The 23811-nt window shown below is 43.5% G+C and overlaps 1 protein-coding gene across 1 annotated transcript; it reads left to right on the top strand.

Moving 5' to 3' along the window:
- The first annotated feature begins 1745 nt into the window (after positions 1–1745).
- On the top strand, positions 1746–23716 carry LOC149455467 (transcriptional regulator ZNF706-like). Its single transcript, XM_089686334.1, has 4 exons — positions 1746–1900; positions 9581–9722; positions 21627–21732; positions 22333–23716. The coding sequence occupies exons 2-3, from the start codon at positions 9591–9593 to the stop codon at positions 21720–21722; spliced, it is 228 nt and encodes a 75-aa protein (XP_089542460.1). The 5' UTR covers positions 1746–1900; positions 9581–9590; the 3' UTR covers positions 21723–21732; positions 22333–23716.
- The last annotated feature ends 95 nt before the right edge of the window (positions 23717–23811 follow it).

Raw genomic sequence — 23811 nt, forward strand, 5'->3', positions numbered from 1 at the left:
GAAATTGCAACAAAACTGCAGAAAAAGTAATGCAAGAACTACTTTGGAAATTGCTCTGCAGCAAATCGCGAATGTTAAGAAAATGACATTCACTAGATGCGATTTCAGGTGCAATTTCAATTCCCAAATCGCACCTGAAATTGCATCGGTATGACTTATTGTCTAGGGGTGTTCCAGTGTGCATGTATCCTCAAGAAGGTGAACCTAGAAGCTGATTTGAATGTAAACAACACAGAGCTGTGTCCTGTCATCAGGGATGTCCTGGTTTTTGTTTCCCTGCAAAGCAGGAGATAAAAATGGGTGCATTCCTTAGTAAAAACAGCACACAGTGGATGAACCAAGCACTGTTAGGCACACAGGTAACCCTTTGATTGCCCCCAGATGTTAACTCCTTTCCAGCTAGTGTCATTAGTACAGTGCCAATGTATATTATTAGCACTGATCACTGTATTAGTGTCACTGGTTCCCACAAAATGTCAGTCAGCGTCACATAGCTATACTATCACAGTCCCCGCTATAAGTTGTTAGACGCTATAACTTTTGTGCAAACCAATCAGTATACACTTACTGAGATTTTTTTTTTACCAAAGACTTGTAGCAGAATACATATTGGCCTACATTTATGAAGATGTTTTTTAAAACATTTTTATTATTGAATATGTTTTAGGGCCGGTTCACACCATAGAAACGCATTCCAGATACGTTCTGGATGCGTTTTCACATGTTCCGGATCATTTTTTCCCCTCTTTTCTTTAATTTAACCACTTACTAACCGCGCTATAGCCGAATGATGGCTACAGCATGGTTGTCCAGTTCTGGAAGGGTGTCACATGATGTCCTCCCAGAACGTGCCCTCCCTTGTTCCCGACGATCTCCGTGATCTCATTGTCCTACAGCCACAGCTGATCATATGCTGAGGTAAAAGGCCAATCACAACGGACTTTTACCACGTGACCAGCTGTGTGCAATGACACAGCAGATCACAAAGTAAACACAGTTGCCGGTTATCGGCAGCACTTTCCTCATGCTGTCACATTGTGAGGAAAGTACTGGCAATAACTGGTAAATGACACAGAGGACATCTGAACAGATCATCAGGGCACTGATGATCAGTGCCTCCCAGCAGTGCCACCCATCAGTGCTGCTCAGCAGTTGCGTCCATCAGTGTCGCCAATCTGTGCCGCCTATCAGTGACCATCATTGCTGCATATCAGTGCAGCATCATCAGTCCCTCCTCATCAATGCCCACTAGTGCCACCTCATCAGTGCTGCCTATCCATGCCACCTCATCGGTGCCCATCAGTGCTGCAAATTTGTGCCACCTCATCAGTGCTGCCTATGCGTGCCACCTCATCAGTGCTGCAAATTTGTGCCACCTCTTCAGTGCCCATCATAAAAGAAGAAAAACCCAGTGGTGATGAAATACCACCAAAGAAAACTTTGTGTAATAAAAAAAAAAAAAAAATTTTATTTAGGTAGTGTTGCATGACCGTGCAGGTGTCAGGTAAAGTAGCGCAGTGCCAAATAGCAAAAAATTGCCTGGTCATGAAGAGGGTAATTGGTTAAATAAGTTAATGTAGTAAACTTTTCTTATATTTGTTTTGCATAAATCTGGTCTCTTTAATTTGTGTTTCTTGTGGCAAAAGACTCCCACTGAGCCTTTTCCTGGGCACAGCTCCCTTTCCCTCTATTACACGCATCAACTCTATGGTGACTGTTGCCTAGCAGCACTCTTTCTCGTCCTAGCGAGGAAGTGACGTAATGGCGAAACTGGAAGAAGCCGGAAAGTCCCGGATGTGAGTGCCGCCTGTGGGTCGCGACACCGCGTGACTGAATTATCGTGATAGGAGAGGAGTTAGGAGTTGGGTGCGGCCTGGTGGTGTCTTGAGGAGGAAGAGAGGTATGTAACGAGCTGCGAGGGTTGGTACCGGGGGAAAGCGGAGTCTGGGCGGACAACATGGAGGGAATACCAGCTGGGCTAATAGATGCTACTGTTAGCAGTAGGGTGTCGTCAGAACGTTGCCATGGTCATACAGAGACATGCTATACCCCGGGGGAAGCACTGTGCTCTGCTCGGGGCTCAGAAGACAGCCATGTGCTCATGTATGGCCAGACAAGTTGTGGTGCCCAGCACTAAACCCTGCCAGCTCTGTGACTGCTCTATAACAAAGTACGACCGATACTGTTGAAGTGTTAGTGATCCCACTCGGTTCCTTTACACCTCCAGGTAAGTGTATAATAAAGGTAACCTGTAGGTAGAAGGAATATCTCCTAAGGTGCCCCATGTAGGGTTTACTACAGCCGGTGCATGCACTCTGAAGAAGTGGCGTTCCCGTGTCGGTCCTTCAGAGCACTGTGCCATGTCCAGAGATTCCCATGCAGATGCGTGGGAGTGACATTGTTTTGCCAGACAGATGACCGGAGCTCGCGAACCCACAGTTGAAGATGGAAGCCTCTACAGCAGTGACTTTGTGCTGCTGGAGGGCTTAATTTTCTGGTAAAGTTTACATAATGTGCTAGTATGCCATGCATGATGCACATTTTGTCTTTACTTTGCAGGGGATTTTTTAAGGACGTGGTTTACTACCGCTTTAACCTCTTCACACTGGCCGCGCACAAATGTGCGGCCTCTCGGCGTCTGGGCCTAGACGCCGAGCGGCCGCACATTTGCATACGATTAACAAAAAACGTGCTGAGAGGGCGCGCTCCCAGCACACGTCTGCTACTCACGGAAAGGTCCCGGTCTGCTCTATCGATCGGGACCTTTCCCGAACATGTGACCGCCGTGACGACGCGCCACGGCGGTCACATGATCCCTAAACGCCTCCCCACCTCCCGGCTTCTGAAACTCTTAAAGGGCTGGGAGGCGCGGGCGGGAAGGGGTTAATCAGGGCTAAAGTATAGAACTAAATCAAATTGCCAGGGATTGAGATAATACAGCTGAGGACCAGGGGTTTTCTGGATTACATAGATCCATATAGATATATGTTGCCAATAGTATTGGGGCTCCTGACTTTACACGCACATGAACTTTAAAGGCTTCCCAGTCTTAGTCCGTAGGGTTCAATATTGAGTTGGCCAAACCTTTGCAGCCGAAACAGCTTCAACTCTTCTGGGAAGGCTGTCCACAAGGTTTAGGAGTGTGTTTATGGGAATGTTTGACGAGAAGGCCTGGCTCGCAGTCTCCGCTCTAATTCATCCCAAAGGTGTTCTGTCGTGTTTAGGTCAGGACTCTGTGTAGGCCAGTCAAGTTCCTCCACCCCAAACTCGCCATGTCTTTATGGACCTTGCTTTGTACACTGGTGCGCAGTCATGTTAGAACAGGAAGGGTCCGTCCTCAAACTGTTCCATAAAGTTGGGAGCATGAAATTGTCCAAAATGTCTTGGTATGCTGACGCCTTAAGAGTTCCCTTCACTGGAACTAAGGGGCCAAGCCCAACCCCTGAAAAACAACCCCACATCATAATCCCCCCTCCACCAAACTTTACCCTTGGCACAATGCAGTCAAGCAAGTACCATTCTCCTGGCAACCGCCAAACCCAGACACATCCATCGGATTGCCAGACAGAGAAGCGTGATTCGTCACTTTAGAGAACACGTCTCCACTGCTCTAGAGTTCAGTGGCGGCGTGCTTTACACCACTGCATCCGACACTTTGCATTGCATTTTGTGATGTAAGGCCTGGATCCAGCTGCTCGGTCACGGAAACCCATTCCATGAAGTTCTCTACACACTGTTGTGCTAATCTGAAGGCCACATGAAGTTTGGAGGTTTTTAGCTATTGACTCTGCAGACAGTTGTTGACCATTGCGCACTGTGCGCTTCAGCATGTGCTGATCCCGATCTGTAATTTTACATGGCCTACCACTTCGTGGCTGAGTTGTTGTTCCCAGTTGCTTCCACTTTGTTACAATACCACTGATAGTTGACCATGGAATATTTAGTAGCAAGGAAATTTCACAGATGGGCTTCTTGCACAGGTGGCAACCTATCACAGTACCACACTTGAATTCACTGAGATCCTGAGAGCGACCCATTCTTTCACAAATGTTTGTAGAAGCAGTCTGCATGCCTAGGTGCTTGATTTTATACACCTGTGGCCATGGAGGTGATTGGAACACCTGAATCCAATGATTTGGAGGGGTCGGATGTTCGATTGCTATCGCCCGACGCCCGGGACATAAAGTTTTGGGCACCAGTCAGGTAGTTTTTTTTTCTTCTACCTTTAGCCCCGCTGCGGGCAAGCAGTGGGCTCACCTGTCAGGTGGAAGCATTCGAACTGCTTCCACACAGTGCACCACATTACATTCAGTGGAGCACAAAGAAGACCCTTGATGCCTCAATAAAGAGAACCTGTCACCAAAAAATCATCACATAGGAGACTTTGTCCCCTATGTGATGAGAAAAAAAAAAATGAAAGTTACACCCAAGCACATGCCATCCCCCTACCAAAAAAAATTGAGGCCCTCCAAATGTACAAACGTAAAAGCACACGCTGGGGAGCTTGCGTATGAAAACGTTGATTGCGATACACATGTCACTTATTGCCGCGCACACCAGAATGAGAGCAATAATTCTAGCACCAGACCTCCTCCATAACGCTAATGACCTATAAGGAGCTTTAAAAGTGTCACCTATAGAAAATATAGGGTACTGAAGTTCGTCGCCATTTCACGAGCGCACACAAATTTAAGGTTTGACAAGTTGGATATCTATTTACTCTGTGCAGCCTGATCTTTTCTATTTTACAAAAAAATCAGGTAATTTTTTTGTGCCCTAAAATTAACCAATTTTGCAGTAATATTATGGGACATAAAAAATTGGAACTACCACTATTTTATTCTCTAGGGTCTCTGCTTTCAGAAAATATATGTTTGGGGGTTTTATGTAATCTTCAGGCCTAAATTATATTTTAAACTTGTGCAAAAAATGCAAAAACGGCTCTGGCAGCAAAAGGAATAAAGGATAAGCCTTGACCCACCTTGGTCGATTGGGCAACCAATTTGTGCTCATTACATTGCAAGGGCTCTCCCCTTCCTGCTAGTCCTCGGGTGCAGTGCTAGAGAGAGGCAGGGAGGGAGGAGGAGATAAACAGTACAATGTTAAAAATATTAAATGTTTTAAGTCGCCATAAAGCCCCTTTTTGTTTTTAAAAGCTTCAAACTCCTAATATCACCTCCGATTTAAATAGTTTTGTTTAAAATGTATTTATTTTTTTATCTGGACAAGTAGCTTGTCATGGGGGACAAGTAGATTGGGGCACCGATGTAGTCCCTGGACAAGTAGTTTTTTCAAAAATTTCCACACCCCTGAGGGGTGTCCCAATACTTTTGACAATATAATGTATATGTACAAAGCAGAGTGGAGAAAATGTGTTCCTGTATAGAATTCGTGAATCCTGAAGCCCCCGGGCCACTTATAGCTGTTTGGTGTTTGTAATATAGACGAGAACCTCAAGAGTCACAGTAGTGATTTGTAAAGAGGAGATTAAAGCAGAGCTCCAGTCTCCGGTGAAAAAGAAATAAAAGTCAACAGCTACAAAAACTAGCTGCTGACTTTTAAAAAAAACAGCCTCTCACCTGTCCTGCGATCCAGCTGGGTTCACTGGCCATCCTGGGTACCTGGCACCGGACATATTAAATGTGAGCACCCGGCTGTGACAGCTAGTGGCTTCACAGCTGGGTGTCCACGAATGCAGCGCTGCGCCACGTGAATGGTCCCACAGTCTTCTGGGACTTGTCACATGCCCTAGAAGACTACGGGAAGAAGGGGGGGGGGGAACAACTTCCTCTTCCAATCGCCTAGGCAATCACATGAGAGTGGGTATCTTCCCACCAATTCTCCAAAGGTACCAAAACTTAATGGGGAGCAGGGGAGAAGGCCTTAAAGTGGAACATCCCCTTTTGCATGGAGCTCCCGCTTTAATAGCAGTGATTATTATTTTTATACAGTATTTATAAAGCGCCAATGGTTCCCTCAGCGCTGTACATTACAAAGGGGGACAGAACATGTGACAGAACAATACCAATACAATGCAAAACATGAGGGGATCGAGGGCCCTGCTCTTTCGAGCTTACAATCTAGGAAAGGAAAGGTGATCTCTAGCAGTCTCTTGTAACATGTCCCCAGTTGATGATGACCTGCTACTGCATTAGTCCATTCTTCAGCCACTTCTGTAGCACAGTCTCTGATCATTTCTTCTAGTCCGTCTGCAGTAGCATTACATGTGATAAGTTCTGATTCACATATATGCAAATTGTATGCGTTTTGAATAGTGGTGCATCGAAATGAAAATTCTGGTGCCGAAAATGTAAATTGAACTTGGCCAAAAACCGAAACCGAAATGCGCAGTTTTTAAAAATGAATATATATTTTTTTGAAAAAATACACTGATTAAAAAAAACAATATGTACTCCAATTTTTTTGTAAAATATGAAAGCGGATGTTAAGGCGAGTAAATAGATGCCCAACATGTCACGCTTTAAAATTGCGCACACTTGTGGAATGGTGTGAAACTGCATTACTTAAAAATCTCCATGGGTGATGCTTTAAAAATTTCTACAGGTTAGCAGTATAACGTTACAGAAGAGGTCTAGTTCGAAAATTATTGCCCTTCATCTGACGGTTGTGGTGATACCTCATGTGTGCGGTTTGAACAGCGTTTACATATGTGGGCATGGCCTATGTATGGGTTCACCACTACGTGCGAGCACAGGGGGACGGGGGCACTTTAAACATTTTTTTTTTTTTTTTTTTTTTTTTTTTATGGGGTTTTTTTTTTTTTTTTGCACTGTCCCTTTAAAAAAAAATTTTAATCACTTTTATTCTTATCACAAGGAAAGTATGCATCCCTTGCGATAGAAATAATTAGTGACAGGTCCTCTTTATGGAGAGATATGAGGTCAATAAGACCCCACATCTCTCCTCTGCAATGTAAAGCATTAGATAAAAGAAAAACATTGATCTAGTGTTTAAATTAAAAACAAAATGGCCGGAACAGGAAGTGACATCGCTCAGGTCCTCCAAGGGCTTAGAGATGAGTGACAGCCATCTTTCCTTCACTCATCTCTATGCCCAGCGCCGGGATCGATGGTTTCTCAGGTAAGGCTGAGAACTACCAAGCGGCGGAGGTGGCCGGTGGCGAGGGAAGGGGTTTTTCGGCACCTGTATCGGTGCTATTTTTTTTTTTTTATTATTTCGGCCAACGGCTGAAAGAGGTGTGTTTGGACGAAACGTTTCAGCCACCGAAATTTCGGTGCATCCCTAGTTTTGAACCACTTCCGATTTGCTTGACATGTGAACCAAAGCGGCTTTCATATGTGCAGGCCAGCCGCAGTACAATTTTAAAAAAAAACTGATTTTCAGTCTGGTTCAGATTCAAAGTGTCATACACTTTAAAAATTCGCATCTGGACTGCTGAACGAAACCACACCGGGCTTCTTTGAAAAATCACGGTGAACCACTGGTTTATATTCACTCTTCCCACCACTCATTTATTGTTGTAAAGGCTGAAGGGTTTTTTCTATGCATGACAGTGAAAAAACCTTCCGTGTACAGGTCCCCCCCGCAGCCTCCCCTGCTAATACTTACTTGAGCCCGATCCAGTGATGTGCACAAGAGCAGCGGCTCTCCTGTGTTTCTCTCTCTTCATTGGCTGAGACGCAGCAGCAGGAACCATTGTCTCCTGTTGCGGTTAATCACAGCCAGTGAGGAGGAAGTGGGGGGGGGGGGGCAGGACTGAGCCATGTTCTTTGTGTCCCATAGACACAGAGGTGGCTCGGGAGCGAGCATGCACAAGTGCCCCCAGAGAAAGCAGTTTGGTCTGAAGGCACTCAGCAAGGGGGAGGAGCCAGAAGTGCTAGCAGGGGACCTGAGAAGAGGAGGTTGAGCTGCTCTGTGCAAAACTATTGCACAGAGCAACTAAGTATGACGTCTATTATTTAAAAAAAAAAAAACAATCCTTTGAAACCACTTGAAATCTTCACCATCTTTCTGAGCAAACTTGCTGGTCAGATGCCTAGACCACCAACTGGTGGCCACTTGGTGCTAGCCCTAGGCAAATTACAACAATATTAAACCCACAATCAAAAATGTAATTGTATTGCAGCTTACGAATCATTAGATGTGGTGGCTGCATTAGTTTTCTCTTCTTTGGCTTTTTTCCCCCTCTGGTTTCACCTGGTGATCGACCAGTAACACACCTTAATTATTAGTGAGACACCATTCTGGAGGAAGGAGCACAAGACCCAGCACACAGCAGCACTGTCAGTCTTGGAAGGGAAGGGAGTGTTAAATATATTAGCAGATTTAAAACCCTGACAAACTGAAGCCAAACTCCAGCTCACGCTTTATAATCAGTTATAGCAGTTTTTTTTGTTTTTTCCTTTTGAGATAAGGATTTTACATGAATGAATGCTCGTTGCAAGCACCCGTTATTGGTAAATGGTTTGTCCCAACATTCTACATGCTACATTTACATGTAGGCTTGTTCTGTTGAAAAACAGACTTACTGGTTGGACCACCAGATGAATATAAAGGAAAGAAAGCTTAAAAGAGAAAACAAATGCAGCCATCACATCTAAGAATTAGTAAGCTGCTACATATTAAATGTTTACATTTGGGTTAAATACCGCTTTAAGCTGGCCATACATGGCTCTTTTTTTTTTTTTTTTTTTGTTCACTGGCACTGAACCAATTCTCCCATCCACACATTCGAGGTGAATGTGCAGTATTGTATTATGACAGTGGGGAGAATACACAGATCACCGCTGCAGCCACTGACCAGGCAGCTTTTATTGGGCAGGGTGGTTAAACAAAAGTTGATTGATTTCTGTTCCAATGCAAGGGCCAGACATGAATCGAACTTTGTCTAGTCAAATTTTGATCAGCTTAGTTTGGTAGTGGTCTAGAAGCCGACAGGGGACCAGGCATCTCTTACATTTGGTGGTCTGGAGGATGTTGAAGGTTCTGACAGAGGCTCTGCTATGCACGAAAAAATGTGTAAATTAAAATAGTCCCTCCGCATGTCCCGACAATGTCATGAGATGATAGAAATAGCATTTGCATTCACTGTGAAACCTTTGAAAAATAGTTGTGCTAATTTTTTTCCTTGTCTAACAATTTATGTAAACCTTTTTTTTTTTTCACTGCATTTATCACAATGTAGAACTGTAAAGCTTTCCTAAAGTAGAACAAATTAAGTTTCATTTTGAGCTTCACCATTCTGCTTTATTGCATGTCACCCTAATGTGAAATTTTAATAAGCAGACTTTGTTGATGTTTTGCAGTAAATACACATGGTAGGCAAATTATATGAATGCTTTGTTGTGATTACTACAGGAAAATACATTTTTCCAAGCTTTTTACGATTTTCTCCCAAAAAAAAAAAAAAACAAGGAAAAGAAACGCCCAAATTGAAACCCTGTCTGTCTTGGGGAAAAAAAGTTGCTCTGGCACTCAGAGTTTTAGGGGGGACAAAAAGGTCTGCAAATGGTTGATAAATTAGTACTGCAACAGTTCAGACCATATGATACTGAAGGCTTTACTTATGTGCGTAATATTATTTACTATGCTTTTACAGGGCTGGCAGGATGGCAAGGGGACAGCAGAAGATACAATCCCAACAAAAGAATGCCAAGAAGCAAGCTGAAAAGAAGAAACATGGGAATGATCAGAAGGCTGCCGCAAAGGCAGCTTTAGTCTTCACATGTCCTGTGTGCAGGGTAATATATATTTCCCCGAACATCTTCCTGTACAGCAACATGAGAAATGATTGGGTCCTCCCTCTGCAGGAATCACAAGCAGAATAGTGAAGAACCCCTCCCACAGTCCCTCAGTTTGAATTGTGTTTCCTGCCATCCAGGAGCCGCCAAACCGTTTGGCCAGCAGTCCCCATCTTGGTGTAGATCTGCGGTACCTTTATGCCTTCCCTGAGGGTAGCCGCCTTTTTTCAGCATCATGCCCCTGCTTTTTTTTTGAGGGATTAAATCCCAAAGCCCCAGGCATTATTGCCATGTAGCCGTCCTCCCCAGTCTGGGGACATGCAAGTGCCAAGCTTTGGTGTGTTCTGAGTGGTTTTTTTTCCCTGCCAGTAAGTGGCCAGGAGACTTGCCGAGCATTTTATTGTACAAAACAAAAGTGAGATCCTACGTCATCACTTCCAGTCCTGGATGAGGTATTTCTGGCCTCTGTGGAACACTTGCTTGGCACAGCATGGAGAGAGGGCAGCCAATCCCAGCCATGGACCCTAGGGAGGCTGACGAAGGCAAACCACCACTGAATATTGTGGCCAAAAGAAAAACTGGGCATATTGTGTAAGCACTGAGGTAAATGCAGTGAGAAAATGTTTGCATCTGGCATGAAGCCTTTTTGTAACTATTGTGATTGGAAGCTGATGGCATACTTTAACCCCTTCACGCCTACGGGTAAAACAAATCTAAATGCCTAAGCACATTTTTGCAACGTTGACAGGTGTTAGTAAAACCGTACATATCACAACTACTTTGTACATCCCGGTGGATTATACCGCGTTTTTTTCAGGACAAATTGGGCTTTCATTTGGTGGTAAATGGTAAAGGATATCTCCTGATTTTTTTTTTTTTATTATCAAAGGAGAACTGGCCCAAAATAGTAAAAAAAAAATCTTTTGTTTTTATTTAGCTGTGTGTTTTTTGTTACTACCATAACCTAACACCAAAGAACAATCCAAAATAAATTCTCCAGCTCTTGACAATCGCAGCGATACCATATATACCCATACTACAGCCCAGAAACAATAGTGCACATTTTGATTGTGTTTTTTTTTTTTTTTTTTTTTCCTAAAACACACTGACACCAAATTTTTTTTTTTTTTTTTTTTTTTTTTTTTTTAAATCTTGACCTTGACCAAGCACTAACCCTGGTACTGAACTAGATCAAACCTTGATCTAGGTATTTTTATTTTTTAATATTTATCTTTTTATTTTTTTTTTAACAAATTTCTTTTTTTCCCCTCTATGCCAGGAGTTAGAGAGATACAATGTATCTCTCTCCTCCATTCACAGAGAGAAAAAAAGGGGGTCGGGCTGTACAGTGACTGATCACTGTGATAGCCAAACAGAGGCTATCACAGCGATCATGTGACCTGGAATCAGGAGTCCTGTGTCCCGATCGTTAGAACGGGATCCGGTGCTCTCAGTGACACCGTGGTCTTTGTGCTGGGAGTGTACCGTGCGACGTGCTCCCAGCACAAAGACAGGTACGCAAATATGCGGCCCCATGGAAAAAAGCCCAGTTCTGTGAGGCCGCATATTTGTTACGTCGGTGTCAAGGGGTTAATGAAAGATTTTGTTTAAACTATGAGGATGGAGATGGTATTTACCCTCCGGTTTTTAGAGCATTAGTTGCTCAGAAAGAGGAAGCAAATGGAAAGTTTTCCTCCTGAGGGTTTAAAGGATAAGTTCACCTTTTGCACCATGTTACACCTATATTTACAGTGCAACTTGGTCCAAATGCTTCCTGTGCCAGCCCCAATCAGCTCCTCACCGTGTGACAGCGGCCAGTGTTTCTTTTCCCCTGCATCTGCTGTTTGGGCACCACTCACACAGCCGTGTCATTCATTCACAGGGATCTGTTAATGAATACTACAGGTCCTATCTGACACTGCGGCAGAAGGACCTAATTCTCAGTGGATTAAGAGTATGGTAATCAGCACACTTATAGGCCTGGTTTACACTAATGCTTTTTGTAGGAACTCACTACAGTCCACTTAACATGGTTTCCTATGGGACATGTTCACATCTATGCATTTTTGAGCTGCTGCATTTTTGGAAAGGGCCAGGGACTTTTTTTTTTTTTTGCTACAATACAGTTCAATGGACACACTGCTGAAATGCAAGTAGTGCATTTTTGCTGCATTCTGCGTTTTTATTCTGCCCAGTAAAAAAACATTTCCACTTTAACGAAAACAAAAGGCTTGGTAAAAATGCGCATGCAAAAACACACTGCAAAATGGACAAAAAGCGCAATGCACAGGTGTGAACCAGGCTATAGTCCATTTAATCTTCTTCCAGCCCTGTAACTGACAGCCTGTGCAGAGGTTTGGGCAGAGAGTTGGAAGAGTTTACTGGAGCCTGACATCATGATCAACTTATCATGGGTGCAATGCATTGCAGGCTCCTGTTTAACCACTTGTCGACCACGCTATAGCCAAAAGACGGCTACTGCACGGTCGGCTAGTTCTGGGAGGGCGTCCACCCAGAACCACTCCCCCACCTTCCCACGCACCCTCATGGGGCACGCTTCGGGCATAATCTGTGATCCTTTGGACACAGCTGATCACAGATCGTGGTAAATGGCCAATAAGAGTGGCCCTTTGTTATGTGATCACCTGTGTCCAATCACAACTGATCACACTGTAAACAGGAAATGCTGGTTGTCGGCAGTCCTCGCCTCACATTGACAGCGCATGAGGAGAGCCTGTAAGTGATCTAAAGAGAGGACATCTACACTGATAATCAGTGCTGCCCCATCGGTGCCACTTTTCGGTGTTCGTCAGTGCTGGTTGAGTGCCCGTCAGTGCTTGCTATCAGTGATGAATGTTAGTGCCTCTTAATAAGTGCTGCCTCATCAGTGCCCATCAGTTCAGCCTTATCAGCGCACATCTGTGAAGGAAAAAAAATCACTTCCTTACAAAACCTTATAACAGAATCTAAGAAACGTTTTTTTGTTTTCTCTAAAATTTTCAGTCTTTTTTCATTTGTTTAGCAAAAAATTAAAAACCCCAGTGGTGATTAAATGCCACCAAAAGAAAGCTCTTTTTCTCAAACAAACAACAATTTTGTTTGGGTACAGTTTTGCATAACCACGCAATTGCCATTTAAAGTGTGACTGCTCTGAAAGCTGAAAATTGGACTGGTCAGGCTGGGGGTGAAAGTGCCCAGTTGGCAAGTGGTTACAAAAAAATGCTAATTTTTTTTCTGTGTAAAACAGGAAAAAAAAGTCTGATTTCTCCCCCCCCCTCCCCAAAGGCAGGGAGTTTCAGGCCACTTTCAAACGGGGCGGATCTGTTTGCTCAGCGGGGGGGATTTCTTTGCTGATCCCCGCTGAGCAAGTGAATGAAAGGTCTGTGTTCGCTCTGCTACTGCACAGTGGACACAAACACAGCCTGCTGTCTTCTATGGGATGGTCGGATGGAAATGGATCGCCTGTCTGTTTCCACCCGACTGTCATCCGATCCACCGGATGGATGGGGAATGGATCCCCATTCATCTGTTTTTAGTGTACAGGATCGGATTGGTTAATGGAAGTTGTCAGCAGACGCATGACTGCTGACACCAGCCGCTCTATAGAGAGCTATGGATGGTCCTATTGGGTCCCCCTGAAAAACTGACTGGCCTTACACAAAGTGGTTTGTAAATATGACAAACTGGCTGCTAGCGAAAAGGCAGCTGTGCACTCACACAGTCGCTTCCACACACTCCCGTAACTGCCAGTCGCCCCACCAGCCCACTCCTGCCATGTTTCTCAGGCTCCACGTACCCATCAGCGTACCCAGGACCAGCATGAGGGATGTTGGCGGGTAAAGGGGAGGTGGATCAGCGAACCTCCTTTCACTGATGTCTCCTTCCTGCTAATGACGTATAAAGCATCACTTTTAGGATCTGGTGTTACTTTCAGTAAGAGAACCTGTCACCAAAACCCAAAGTCATCACATAGAGGACGTTTTGTCTCTGATGTGATGAAAAATGTTGAGTGCAATACACGTTGCATATCGCCACGTATGGCGGAGTGAGGGTAATACAAGGCCATTATTCACGATTAACTCTAAACTGATGACCTGACTTTTAAAGCATCACCTCAAGAAAATTTAGGGTATCTGAAGTTTGTGCCATGTTGGGGGTACATGCAATTATAAGCTTTGACATTTTGTGTATCTATTTACTTGGCACAACCTAATATTTTGTATTATTGTAACAAAAAATGGGTAATATATTGCCCTACTATTTTCAGTTTATTTTTTACAGAAATTTTACATTTCATAAACCGTTGTGCTAATGTCATGTGAAATAAAATAAATAGGACTACTACTATTTTATTCTCTAGGGCTTTTGCCTTAAGAAAATGTTTGTTTTTAACTTATCTTTAAGCCTAAAATGATTTTTAGAATGCAGAAACGGCTCTGGCAGTGAAAGGGTTAATGGAGGAATGAGAGGCTAAAGGCACTAATCATGATGTAGAAGAGGCTATATTTATTCGCTTTGGATGAGATGGAACATTTGTTACAAGCCTTATAACAGAACATATCCCAGACCCTCCTCAGGTTATTTTGGGGCAGGATAGAGTGTACAGAGTTCTGAAGGACAGCAGGGAATATTGTTTTTTTTTCTTTTTCATCAACCTCTTAAATATCCTATTCTAAGTGAATGGAAAGGGCCAGAGAAGATAATTCACTTTAGGTCTTGGAAAAGATTATCTTTAATAAATTAGATGTTGTATTGTTGCAGGTCTCTAAGAATGTAAGTATTCAATGGACAACAAAGCTGATGTGCTGCTGAGAGTGGCCTAGGATGCTAACACTTCTGTAATGGCCACTGCCTTGGGTGGACTTGCATTACCAGAAATGTAGATGGATTGTGTATCACAGCATGTTTCCCAAACTGCTCCAGCTGAACAGATTCTTAATTTTTCTGTCAGTCGAAAATGCAGTTGTTTTCTTGGTTGATGTGGCAGTAGAGTCTTTTAGGGCCTTAACTAGATCAGTTGCAATATTGAATTCTGGTAGAAGAACTATCGGGCTGAAGTATTAGAATAGAAGCGTACGTTCAAAGTTGTGCAGGAGTTGTCAAGAGTTGTGCAGGATCCCTTTTTGATGGTATCTTACTCTTTGGCTTTGGTAAATACTATCTTATGCAGGTCTGTGGAAAAGAATAAAAATTTACTGGAATAGAAAAAACAAGCTCACAAAGTCAGTCCCAACAAGGATGTAATTTCCATCCCCCCCCCCCCCCTCGTTTTTCTTTACAAGCTCTCTGAAAGACACAAAGGCAGCTGACCTGAAAGACTGCATAGATACCTTCAGCAGAGTCATTATTCCAGTACCAGAGAACAAGATCCTACTCTGATGTGTTTCAGGAAAATGCTGAATGAATTTGAAGGTATTGAACAAGTTCTTGGAGTACAAAAAATATAAAGATGGAAAATATTTACCACAGTGCACAAAATCCTCCTCAAGGATGGTTTCATGACCACTTTGGATCTACAGAATGCATACAGGCATGTCCTGATTCACCTAGTGTACAAAATGTTCCAGATTTTTGTACTTTTGATATAGTGGGGGACTTGGCACTGGCAGGTTTGTGCCTTGATGTGTGTATGCAGCCCTCAGAATCTTCATCAAGATTCTATGGAAATTTATGTCCCACCTTTGTCTTCAGGAAATTTCTCTCATTCTATACTTGGGAGGGCATTCTCCTCTATGCACTGTCAGATGAAAAAGTCATACAGGACCTACAAAGTGTCCTCTTCACCTTGACAAAGCTGGGATGGCTGGTCAACAGAAAAAAACCCCTACTACTCTCAGCCCAAAGAACACTTTCCTTGGGCTGTTAAATTAACTGTCCTAGCAGAAAAATCTTTTGGACTGCTGAGTTGTTCAAGATCAGGATGTCAAACCAATAAGTCACTTTGGCATCAGTGGTCACTCTGAGAGATCATGAAACTCTTGGGCTTGATAAATGTTTCAATACTAACATTAATTTGATCACTTCAGCATTTCTACACTGCTCAAAAAAAAATAGAGAAACCCTTTTTAATCAGTGTAGTATCAAGTAAAATAAACTCCTGGGATATTGAGCTAGTTAGTTAAGTAGCAGAGGAGGTTGTTCATCAGTTTCAGTTGCTTTGGTGTTAATGAAATTAACAGGGGAACTAGATGGGCAACAATCAGACAATCCCCAAAACAGGAATGGTTTTACAGGTGGAGGCCACTTTTTTTTTCCCTACTCAACTTTTCTGACTGTTTTTCACTAGTTTTGCATTTGGCTAGGGTCAGAGTTACTACTGATAGTATGAGGCGAAACCTGGACCCTAAAGAGGTTGCACAAGCAGTCCAACTCCTCCAGGATGGCACATCAATACGTGTTATTGCCAGAAGGTCTCAAGAGCATGGAGGAGATTCCAGGAGACAGGCAGTTACTCTAGGAGAGCTGGACAGGGCCATAGAAGGTCCTTAAGCCATCAGCAGGACCAGTATCTGCTCTTTTGTGCAAAGAGGAACAGGATGAGCACTGCCAGAGCCCTACAAAATTACCTTCAGCAGGCCACTGATGTGAATGTCTTTGAGCAGACAATCAGAAACAGACTTCATGAGGGTGGCCTGAATGCCTGACGTCCTTTAGTGGGCCCTATGCTCTCTGCCTGTCACCATAGAGCTCGATTTGCCATTGAACACCAGAATTGGCAGGTCCACCACTGGTGCCCTGTGCTTTTTCACACAGAGCGGGTTCACCTGAGCACATGTGACAGATGTGAAAGGGTCTGGAGAAGCCATGGAGAACGTTATGCTGCCTGTAACATTGTTCAGCATGACTGTTTTGGTGGTAGGCGAGTGATGGTCTGGGGAGGCATATCCATGGAGGGATGCACAGACCTCTACAGGCTAGACAATGGCACCCTGACTGCCATTAGGTATCAGAATGAAATCTTTGGATGGATTGTGAGACCCTACACTGGTGCAGTGGGTCCTGGGTTCCTCCTGGTGCACGACAATGCCCAGTCTCATGTGGCAAGAGTATACATTCAGTTCCTAGAGGATGTAGCAATTGATACCATTGAATGGCCCCACGCTCGCCTGACCTAAATCCAATAGAACACCTCTGGGATATCATGTTTCGGTCGATCCGACGCCGCCAGGTTGCACCTCAGACTGTCCAGGAGCTCAGTGATGCCCTGGTCCAGATCTGGTAGGAAATGCCTCAGGACACCATCTGTCGTCTCATTAGGAGCATGCCCCAACGTCAGGCATGCATACAAGCACGTGGGGGCCATACAACCTACTGAGTACCATTTTGAGTTGCTGCAATGAAATTTCAGCAAATTGGACTAGCCTGCTGTATCATTTTTTCACTTTGATTTTCGGGGTGTCTTTGATTTCAGTCCTCTGTAGGTTGATAATTTTCATTTCCATCAAACGATGGGGCATCTTTACGTTCCTAACACACTACCCAGTCCATATCCGTATAGATATCCAGCATGATATATTTCCCCATTGAGATCTGATGTGTTTTCAAAGTGTTCCTTTCATTTTTTTGAGCAGTGTATTTGACAAACTCTGATAAATAAATAATAGATTTAATAGTTTGTCTTCCTGTTCAAGTCTGCCTTTTAGGTTTGTGGTTACAGCTGGCAGAACGCAGTAGTTCTGCCCAAGCTGCCTCAGTAACGTTTGCCATGGGTAATGGCAGATGATTATTCTTCCTTGGAATTTGTCTAAGGACCCTAAAGTGACACTAAACTCTGGTTTCAAAAAATAATCAAATTCAAGCATGTATTCTTGACTCAAAAAAGTACTTTCTATTGTTTTCAGCCTCCTCCAAATCTCCAGATTCAGTTTTTTGTTTTTTTTTGCTGTTGTGATCCAACTTTCTGTTTTAGGGTGGATATGCTTGTTCTCCATGGTCCCACTGTATCTGAAAACATAGCCACCCTCTCTTGCTCACTCTTAAGATGGGCTTTGGACCTGGACTATTGGAGTTGTAGTGATCATAGAACAGTTCACAAGTCTCCTGTGCAACTATAAACTGGTAACCTGTAAAGGCTTTTAAAGCAACGCTTATGGAATTTTTCAGGTACCATATTTTGTTGCCACTCCACAGCTTCACACCATTTTATTATCCAGGGACTTTTCTTTCTGCAAATTTATATTGTTTGAGGATTCTAAGTAATTATCTAGCAAAAAATGCAGATTTTTACATGTATGTGTGAAATGTTAAAATTGGCCTGGTTAACAAAAAAGTTAACTGTTTTGTTTTTTTTTTAGCCTTTCTGACATCCAGAAGCATAGGGGATCTTTAAGCCATGCCAGTCAGTCCTACCTTACAATTTTCCCACGTAAAGTTATGCTAAGACCAGGTTTGATGCCTTTGCTAATTTTAGCTATGGTGTTTCACAGAATTCACAGAACATTGTGCTGCCTTCCTTTTGTGGCAAAAGGTAAAAAAAAACCTTCTAGTGCCTGAATGTACGTAGATGTCTTAGGAAAAAATCTAAATATCACAAAAGTTTTTTTTTTTTTTTTTTTTTTTTTGAAGCTCAAACCATCTTCTAATTTTTATTGTCCCTAAAAAGGACTTACAGGCCCCAAAATGTACAGTTTCCAGGTAATTTTAAGCAGATTATTTTTGTGTATATAAAGACAAGTTTCAGATGCCGCCTTCACTAAAGTCACATTCTACTGAAATACTTAACAACATTACGGCCAGAAAAAATAGGCACTTCAGAGGAACAGATCTGTGAAGCAGCCTTTTGGTCAAGTTAGGATACGTTCCCCACCCACTATAGAGTGGCGACTCTTGCACAAGACCTGGCATTTAGCAGAAAGATCCTACCCTGGGGTAGGCTTCTGTCACTTGGCTTTCCCCACACATTGCTGTCCTGGAAGATGATTGTCGAAACCCTCCAATGAGTTTTAATGGTAAAGTATTTCTTGAAATCTTCCAGGACAGCAAGCCTCCTTCCCACCCTTTAAGTGTTTTTTTCATTTTTCCCTTGTGCACTGAGGGAGAGATTCTACTTTTACCTTAACTGATAGATGAGGGGGTAGGAGGGATTTTTCATTGTTCTGTTTGGTTCTTTTCTCTGCAGGAAACACATTCATCTCTCATGTTGCTATTCTAGAAATCCTAGAAATACTGTTATTGGTAACTCACTGGAGATATTTATTTTTATTTAAATGTGTGATATATAAATGCATTGCAAATTTTGATATTTTGTTAAACTGCCCTAGAGGTACATGTTTCCATTGTAATTCTGAGAGTAGATAGGCTTGCAAGAGGAAGGCATTTGATGCTTTTGTTGCAGATGATCACATGCATGACCTCCTGCATTCATCTGTAAAAGATGTACCATTACATGTGTAGCTTATGTGGGTGTTGCAATTCTTTGACCGCTTTGTGTGTTTTGGGACAAAGGAAGAACACTACAGCACTGAACTGCTTTGTGTGTATGAGAGGTCTCTTCTGCAGTGAGAAAATTGATGGCTATCATATTTTAAAAACCTTTTGCTAGTATTCCAAATATAGACATTCATAATATGCCTATTTATTTTTTTTTTATTCTCTGTATTTTTAATGATGTATTACTTGGTGATCCTGCCATTTCCCTGATTTATAACTCGATTTTCCAGTGCATGGCCAACAACGCTGTTCACTGCTACTGAAACCGCTAATCCCCAAATTATTGTTGGCACCTGAAAGCTGCACTAGTTATTAGTTATTAGATATGTTCTCTGGGTATGCCTGAAGGCCTTCTCTAGTGCACATACGTGGTTATTCTGTTTGGCTCCAACAGTGGTGTGTCCAAAGATTGCACCGCCACTCACTAACAGAACCAGCTTTGAGGGTAACATTCACATGACCAAAGAGAAACGTAATAGGGATTTTTTTTTTTTTTTTGGAGGAGTGGGGGCAACTTTTATGTACCATTAAGCAACATAAGATTAATAAAGCAGTGATAGAGGTGCGATTTCATTTAGACCAGGGGTCCTCAAACTACGGCCCGCGGGCCACATGCGGCCATTTATCCGGCCCGCCGGGCAGGGGCGTATCTGCCACGAGGCAAGGGACCAGGGTTTAGCAGGTCGGGAGAGCTTGGCAGGGCTTGGGCGGGAGGCAGGGGGGCGGGATCAGCAATTCTAGAACGGGAAGGTCGGCCCGGCTTATGAACCTGCACCACTCACCTGGCCTCTCTGCAGCCAGCCAGCCATCTATTCTGATCAGTGCATGCAACCGTCACGGCCCCCTCCCTCCTCTCTCTCTCCCCCCTCTCTTTCCCCCTCCCCCCTCTCTCTCCCCCCTCTCTCTCCCCCCTCTCTCTCCCCCCCCTCTCTCCCCCCCTCTCTCTCCCCCCCTCTCTCTCCCCCCCTCTCTCTCCCCCCCTCTCTCTCCCCCCCTCTCTCTCCCCCCCTCCCTCCTCCCCCTCCTCTCTCCCCCCCTCCCCTCTCTCCCCCTCCCCCTCCCTCCTCTCCCCCTCCCTCCTCTCCCCCTCCCTCCTCTCCCTCCCCCCTCTCTTCCCCCTCCCCTCTCTCCCCTTCCCCCCTCTCCCCCCCTTTCTCTCCCTCCCCCCTCCCCTTTCTCTCCCTCCCCCTCCCCTTTCTCTCCCTCCCCCTCCCCTTTCTCTCCCTCCCCCTCCCCTTTCTCTCCCTCCCCCTCCCCTTTCTCTCCCTCCCCCCTCCCCTTTCTCTCCCTCCCCCCTCCCCTTTCTCTCCCTCCCCCCTCCCTCTCTCCCACTCTCTCCCCTCTCTCCCCCTCCTCTCTCTCCCCCCCTCTCTCTCCCCCCCCCTCTCCCCCCCCTCTCTCCCCCCCTCCTCTCTCCCCCCCTCTCTCCCCCCCCCTCTCTCCCCCCCCTCTCTCTCTCCCCTCTCTCCCCCCTCCCTCCCTCCCTCTCTCCCCCCCCTCTCTCCCCCCCCTCTCTCCCCCCCCTCTCTCCCCCCCTCTCTCTCTCCCCCCCCTCTCTCTCTCCTCCCCCCCCCTCTCTCCTCCCCCCCTCTCTCTCTCTCCCCCCCTCTCTCTCCCCCCCCCCTCTCTCTCCCCCCCCCCTCTCTCTCTCCCCCCCCTCTCTCTCCCCCCCCCTCTCTCTCTCTCCCCCCCCTCTCTCTCTCTCCCCCCCCTCTCTCTCTCCCCCCCCTCTCTCTCTCCCCCCCCTCTCTCTCTCCCCCCCCCCTCTCTCTCTCTCCCCCCTCCCTCTCTCCCCCCTCCTCTCTCTCTCTCTCCCCCCCCTCTCCCTCCCCCCCTCTCTCTCTCTACGTTGTACACAGATCTGACCCAACAAGGTGTCCTGCATTTACCGTATATTTCGCTTCATAAGACACACAAATCCGCATTTGTTCATAGTTTTTTTTTTTTAAATTATAGTCCGGCCCTCCAACGGTCTGATGGACAGTGAACTGGCCCCCTGTTTAAAGAGTTTGAGGACCCCTGATTTAGACATTACCTTTTCTTCTAATTTAGTGTATGTCATAATGATAGACGACTTTCTTATGTGCTTTTTGGCCCATCTGAATGAAACTTTTGAGGGAAGGCACTGTGCATTCCTGTGCGAATCACATGCAGTTTTGTGCAGTGCGATTTCAGCCCATTCATCTTGAATTGGCTGAAAACACACTGCACCAAAAGTAGTGCATGCACTGCAAATGAACTGCATGGTACAAAAGTGCAAGTTTGTGACCTGAGTTTGGAGTGTTAACTTATTGACATCCGCTGCAAATCGCATCTGCGGTGCATTTTGAATGCGGCGCTAGAAACGCAGGTTTCCAGCTCCACGTTCTAGTGTGAAGGGGCCCTTTTTAAAGGGAACACAGTAATTTGTTGTATTGGTGCTATCATTTCTTTTTATTGGTTTTCCATTTTAAATGTATCTTCATTCAAATTTAGACACAGATGCCAGACCCTAAAACGTTCAAGCAGCACTTTGAAAGCAAACATCCTAAGTCTCCGATGCCTCCAGAACTAGTTGATGTGCAGGCATAACCATTTTAAGGTCAGTAAAATACCTATTGCGTTGTCAGTAACTTTTTTAGTTTAGTAGATTAACGTAATTTCTGCTCTGTTTTTAGTCTGCTTTTTTAAAAAGGAAAAAAAAAACATTTTGCCAACAATTGCTGTGTGAAGGACTATTTTATAAATAATGCAAATGTTATTTGGTAGATATGTGTATGAAATGTTTCTCATGAAAAAAATCACACACTACCTCACTGTCAGCAAACTGCAAGCTCAAATCTCTAACAGAATCTGACAGTGCTGGTCCAGCCAATTATAACGGCATCATAGGTGAAACTGCCTCATACTCAGTCATGAGTGGAAGTTGTTTATGTAGATCCACAGTTTAAATAAGTAATTAAAGTGCGGGTCCAGCCAATTTTTTTTTTTTTTTTTTTTTTCTTCTTTTGGTTTTGGATGAAGTATGGAATGGTTACAATCCTGTTGATATTCTACTGCTATTTGGAGTTCCATCAAAGAAATATATACATAGAGACAAAACTATATAGCTAAAATGACATACAGACAGATTTTTTTTTTTTTTCTCTTTATGTTTGACATTTATTATGGTAGGTGATCTTATTTTTCTTTTGTCTTCCAGATATGGCCTCCTCTTAACTAATGAATGCACTGAATGAAGTGGTGTGGTCATCTCTAAATGACTCTTCAGATCTGAGCACACCTTACCCAATTTTAAATCAGAGATGAATGATACACATTTCTGATCCCACATCTGCTAAACTATTCATGTCTTCTATTTGCCTTTTCCCAATTTTTTTTTTTTTTTTTTTTTTTTTGAGATGGAGAATTGTACCCTATGTGTCGGCTATGCTCTCATTTGTGAGCTGAGTGACAATAACATGCCGCATATTACATCCTTTTAAACTTTCTAAAAACATTTTTCTTGGAAACATTATTTTTTTCATGGCACCATAGTTATCTACTGCCAGTGCATTTTTTTATGTTTAAATAACAGAAAGATAGAAAGATAATATGTTAAAGTAATTCACTTTTATCAATATTACTTTGTTTACTGCATTCCACCAGAGATGACTATGAAACATGGCTGTTTCCTTCTACCAGTGCCAAATCCTTGCACATAGGCTTTTTCTCACCAGCCAGGAATAAGATGAAAACCACCATAGACAAAATAAGACATCTGTTTTGTTTTCTTTTTTCTACATTTTTACACAAGGATGGGTCTCCGTCCTTTTTTTTTTTTTTTGATGCAGTCAGTATTTTGGTGGGTTTTTTTTTCCTCTCCTCCAATCCTGTCAATGTAAATATATTTAAGCCAAGTATTGGTTCATGATGTTTTATAAAGGAAAGTTGTTTTGTTTTCCTGATTCCTTAGATTTGTTGTTTCTGGACCCTTTTTTTTTTCATTTTTTTCCTGTCTCCTGATAGGTTTACTTTAAACCATAACTGACTGTCTGGTAAGGGGATAGGTTCATTCAGAATTTTTCAGCCCTCCCAGCTTCAGAAACGGAAGCAAAATTGTTTTATTTAGATATTAGCTCCTCCATCAGAACGTTTTTGTTTAACCTGGAGTTCTATTAAGGATTACATTATAAATGAAGCAAGTTTCATCTTTTCTGCTTCTTGGGACTAAATTTTTGGCTGGCAAAATGTATTGCTTGGCAGACAATTCTTACCTACATACCTCTGTGCCAGGTTCTTTTTAGAAGCCAATAAATGTGGGATTTTGGTAACCTTTGGCCAATCGAAGTATAAAGGATTTTGGTTTGTTTTTGTCTCTTATAATCAGTCCACAATTTTTAATCATCAGGGTAACTCTGCTAAAATGTAACTGACCCACTGAAAACAAAGGAAATTCTAAGTCTGAAATACGTTGACTTCCACTATATAGTTTGCCGGTGTCTTCAGGGTATGCAGAGTTTGCATACCCTGCAGTTTCCTGAGTACTTCTGTTAATATGGTATTTTGTGTAACAATAAAAATATTTCATTAGCAGTTCATAATAATTTGTTTGTCATAGTGTTTGTGTTTTTTTTTTTTTTTAAATATTGCTTTAAAGAAGTGTGTCTGTGTCGAGCCAAAAACTTGCATGGAAGTATTA

Source organism: Staurois parvus, unplaced genomic scaffold (assembly GCF_062004578.1).
Source record: "Staurois parvus isolate SC_StPar_1 unplaced genomic scaffold, SC_StPar_1.0 ptg000394l, whole genome shotgun sequence".
In the NCBI taxonomy this organism is placed as follows: Eukaryota; Metazoa; Chordata; class Amphibia; order Anura; family Ranidae; genus Staurois; species Staurois parvus.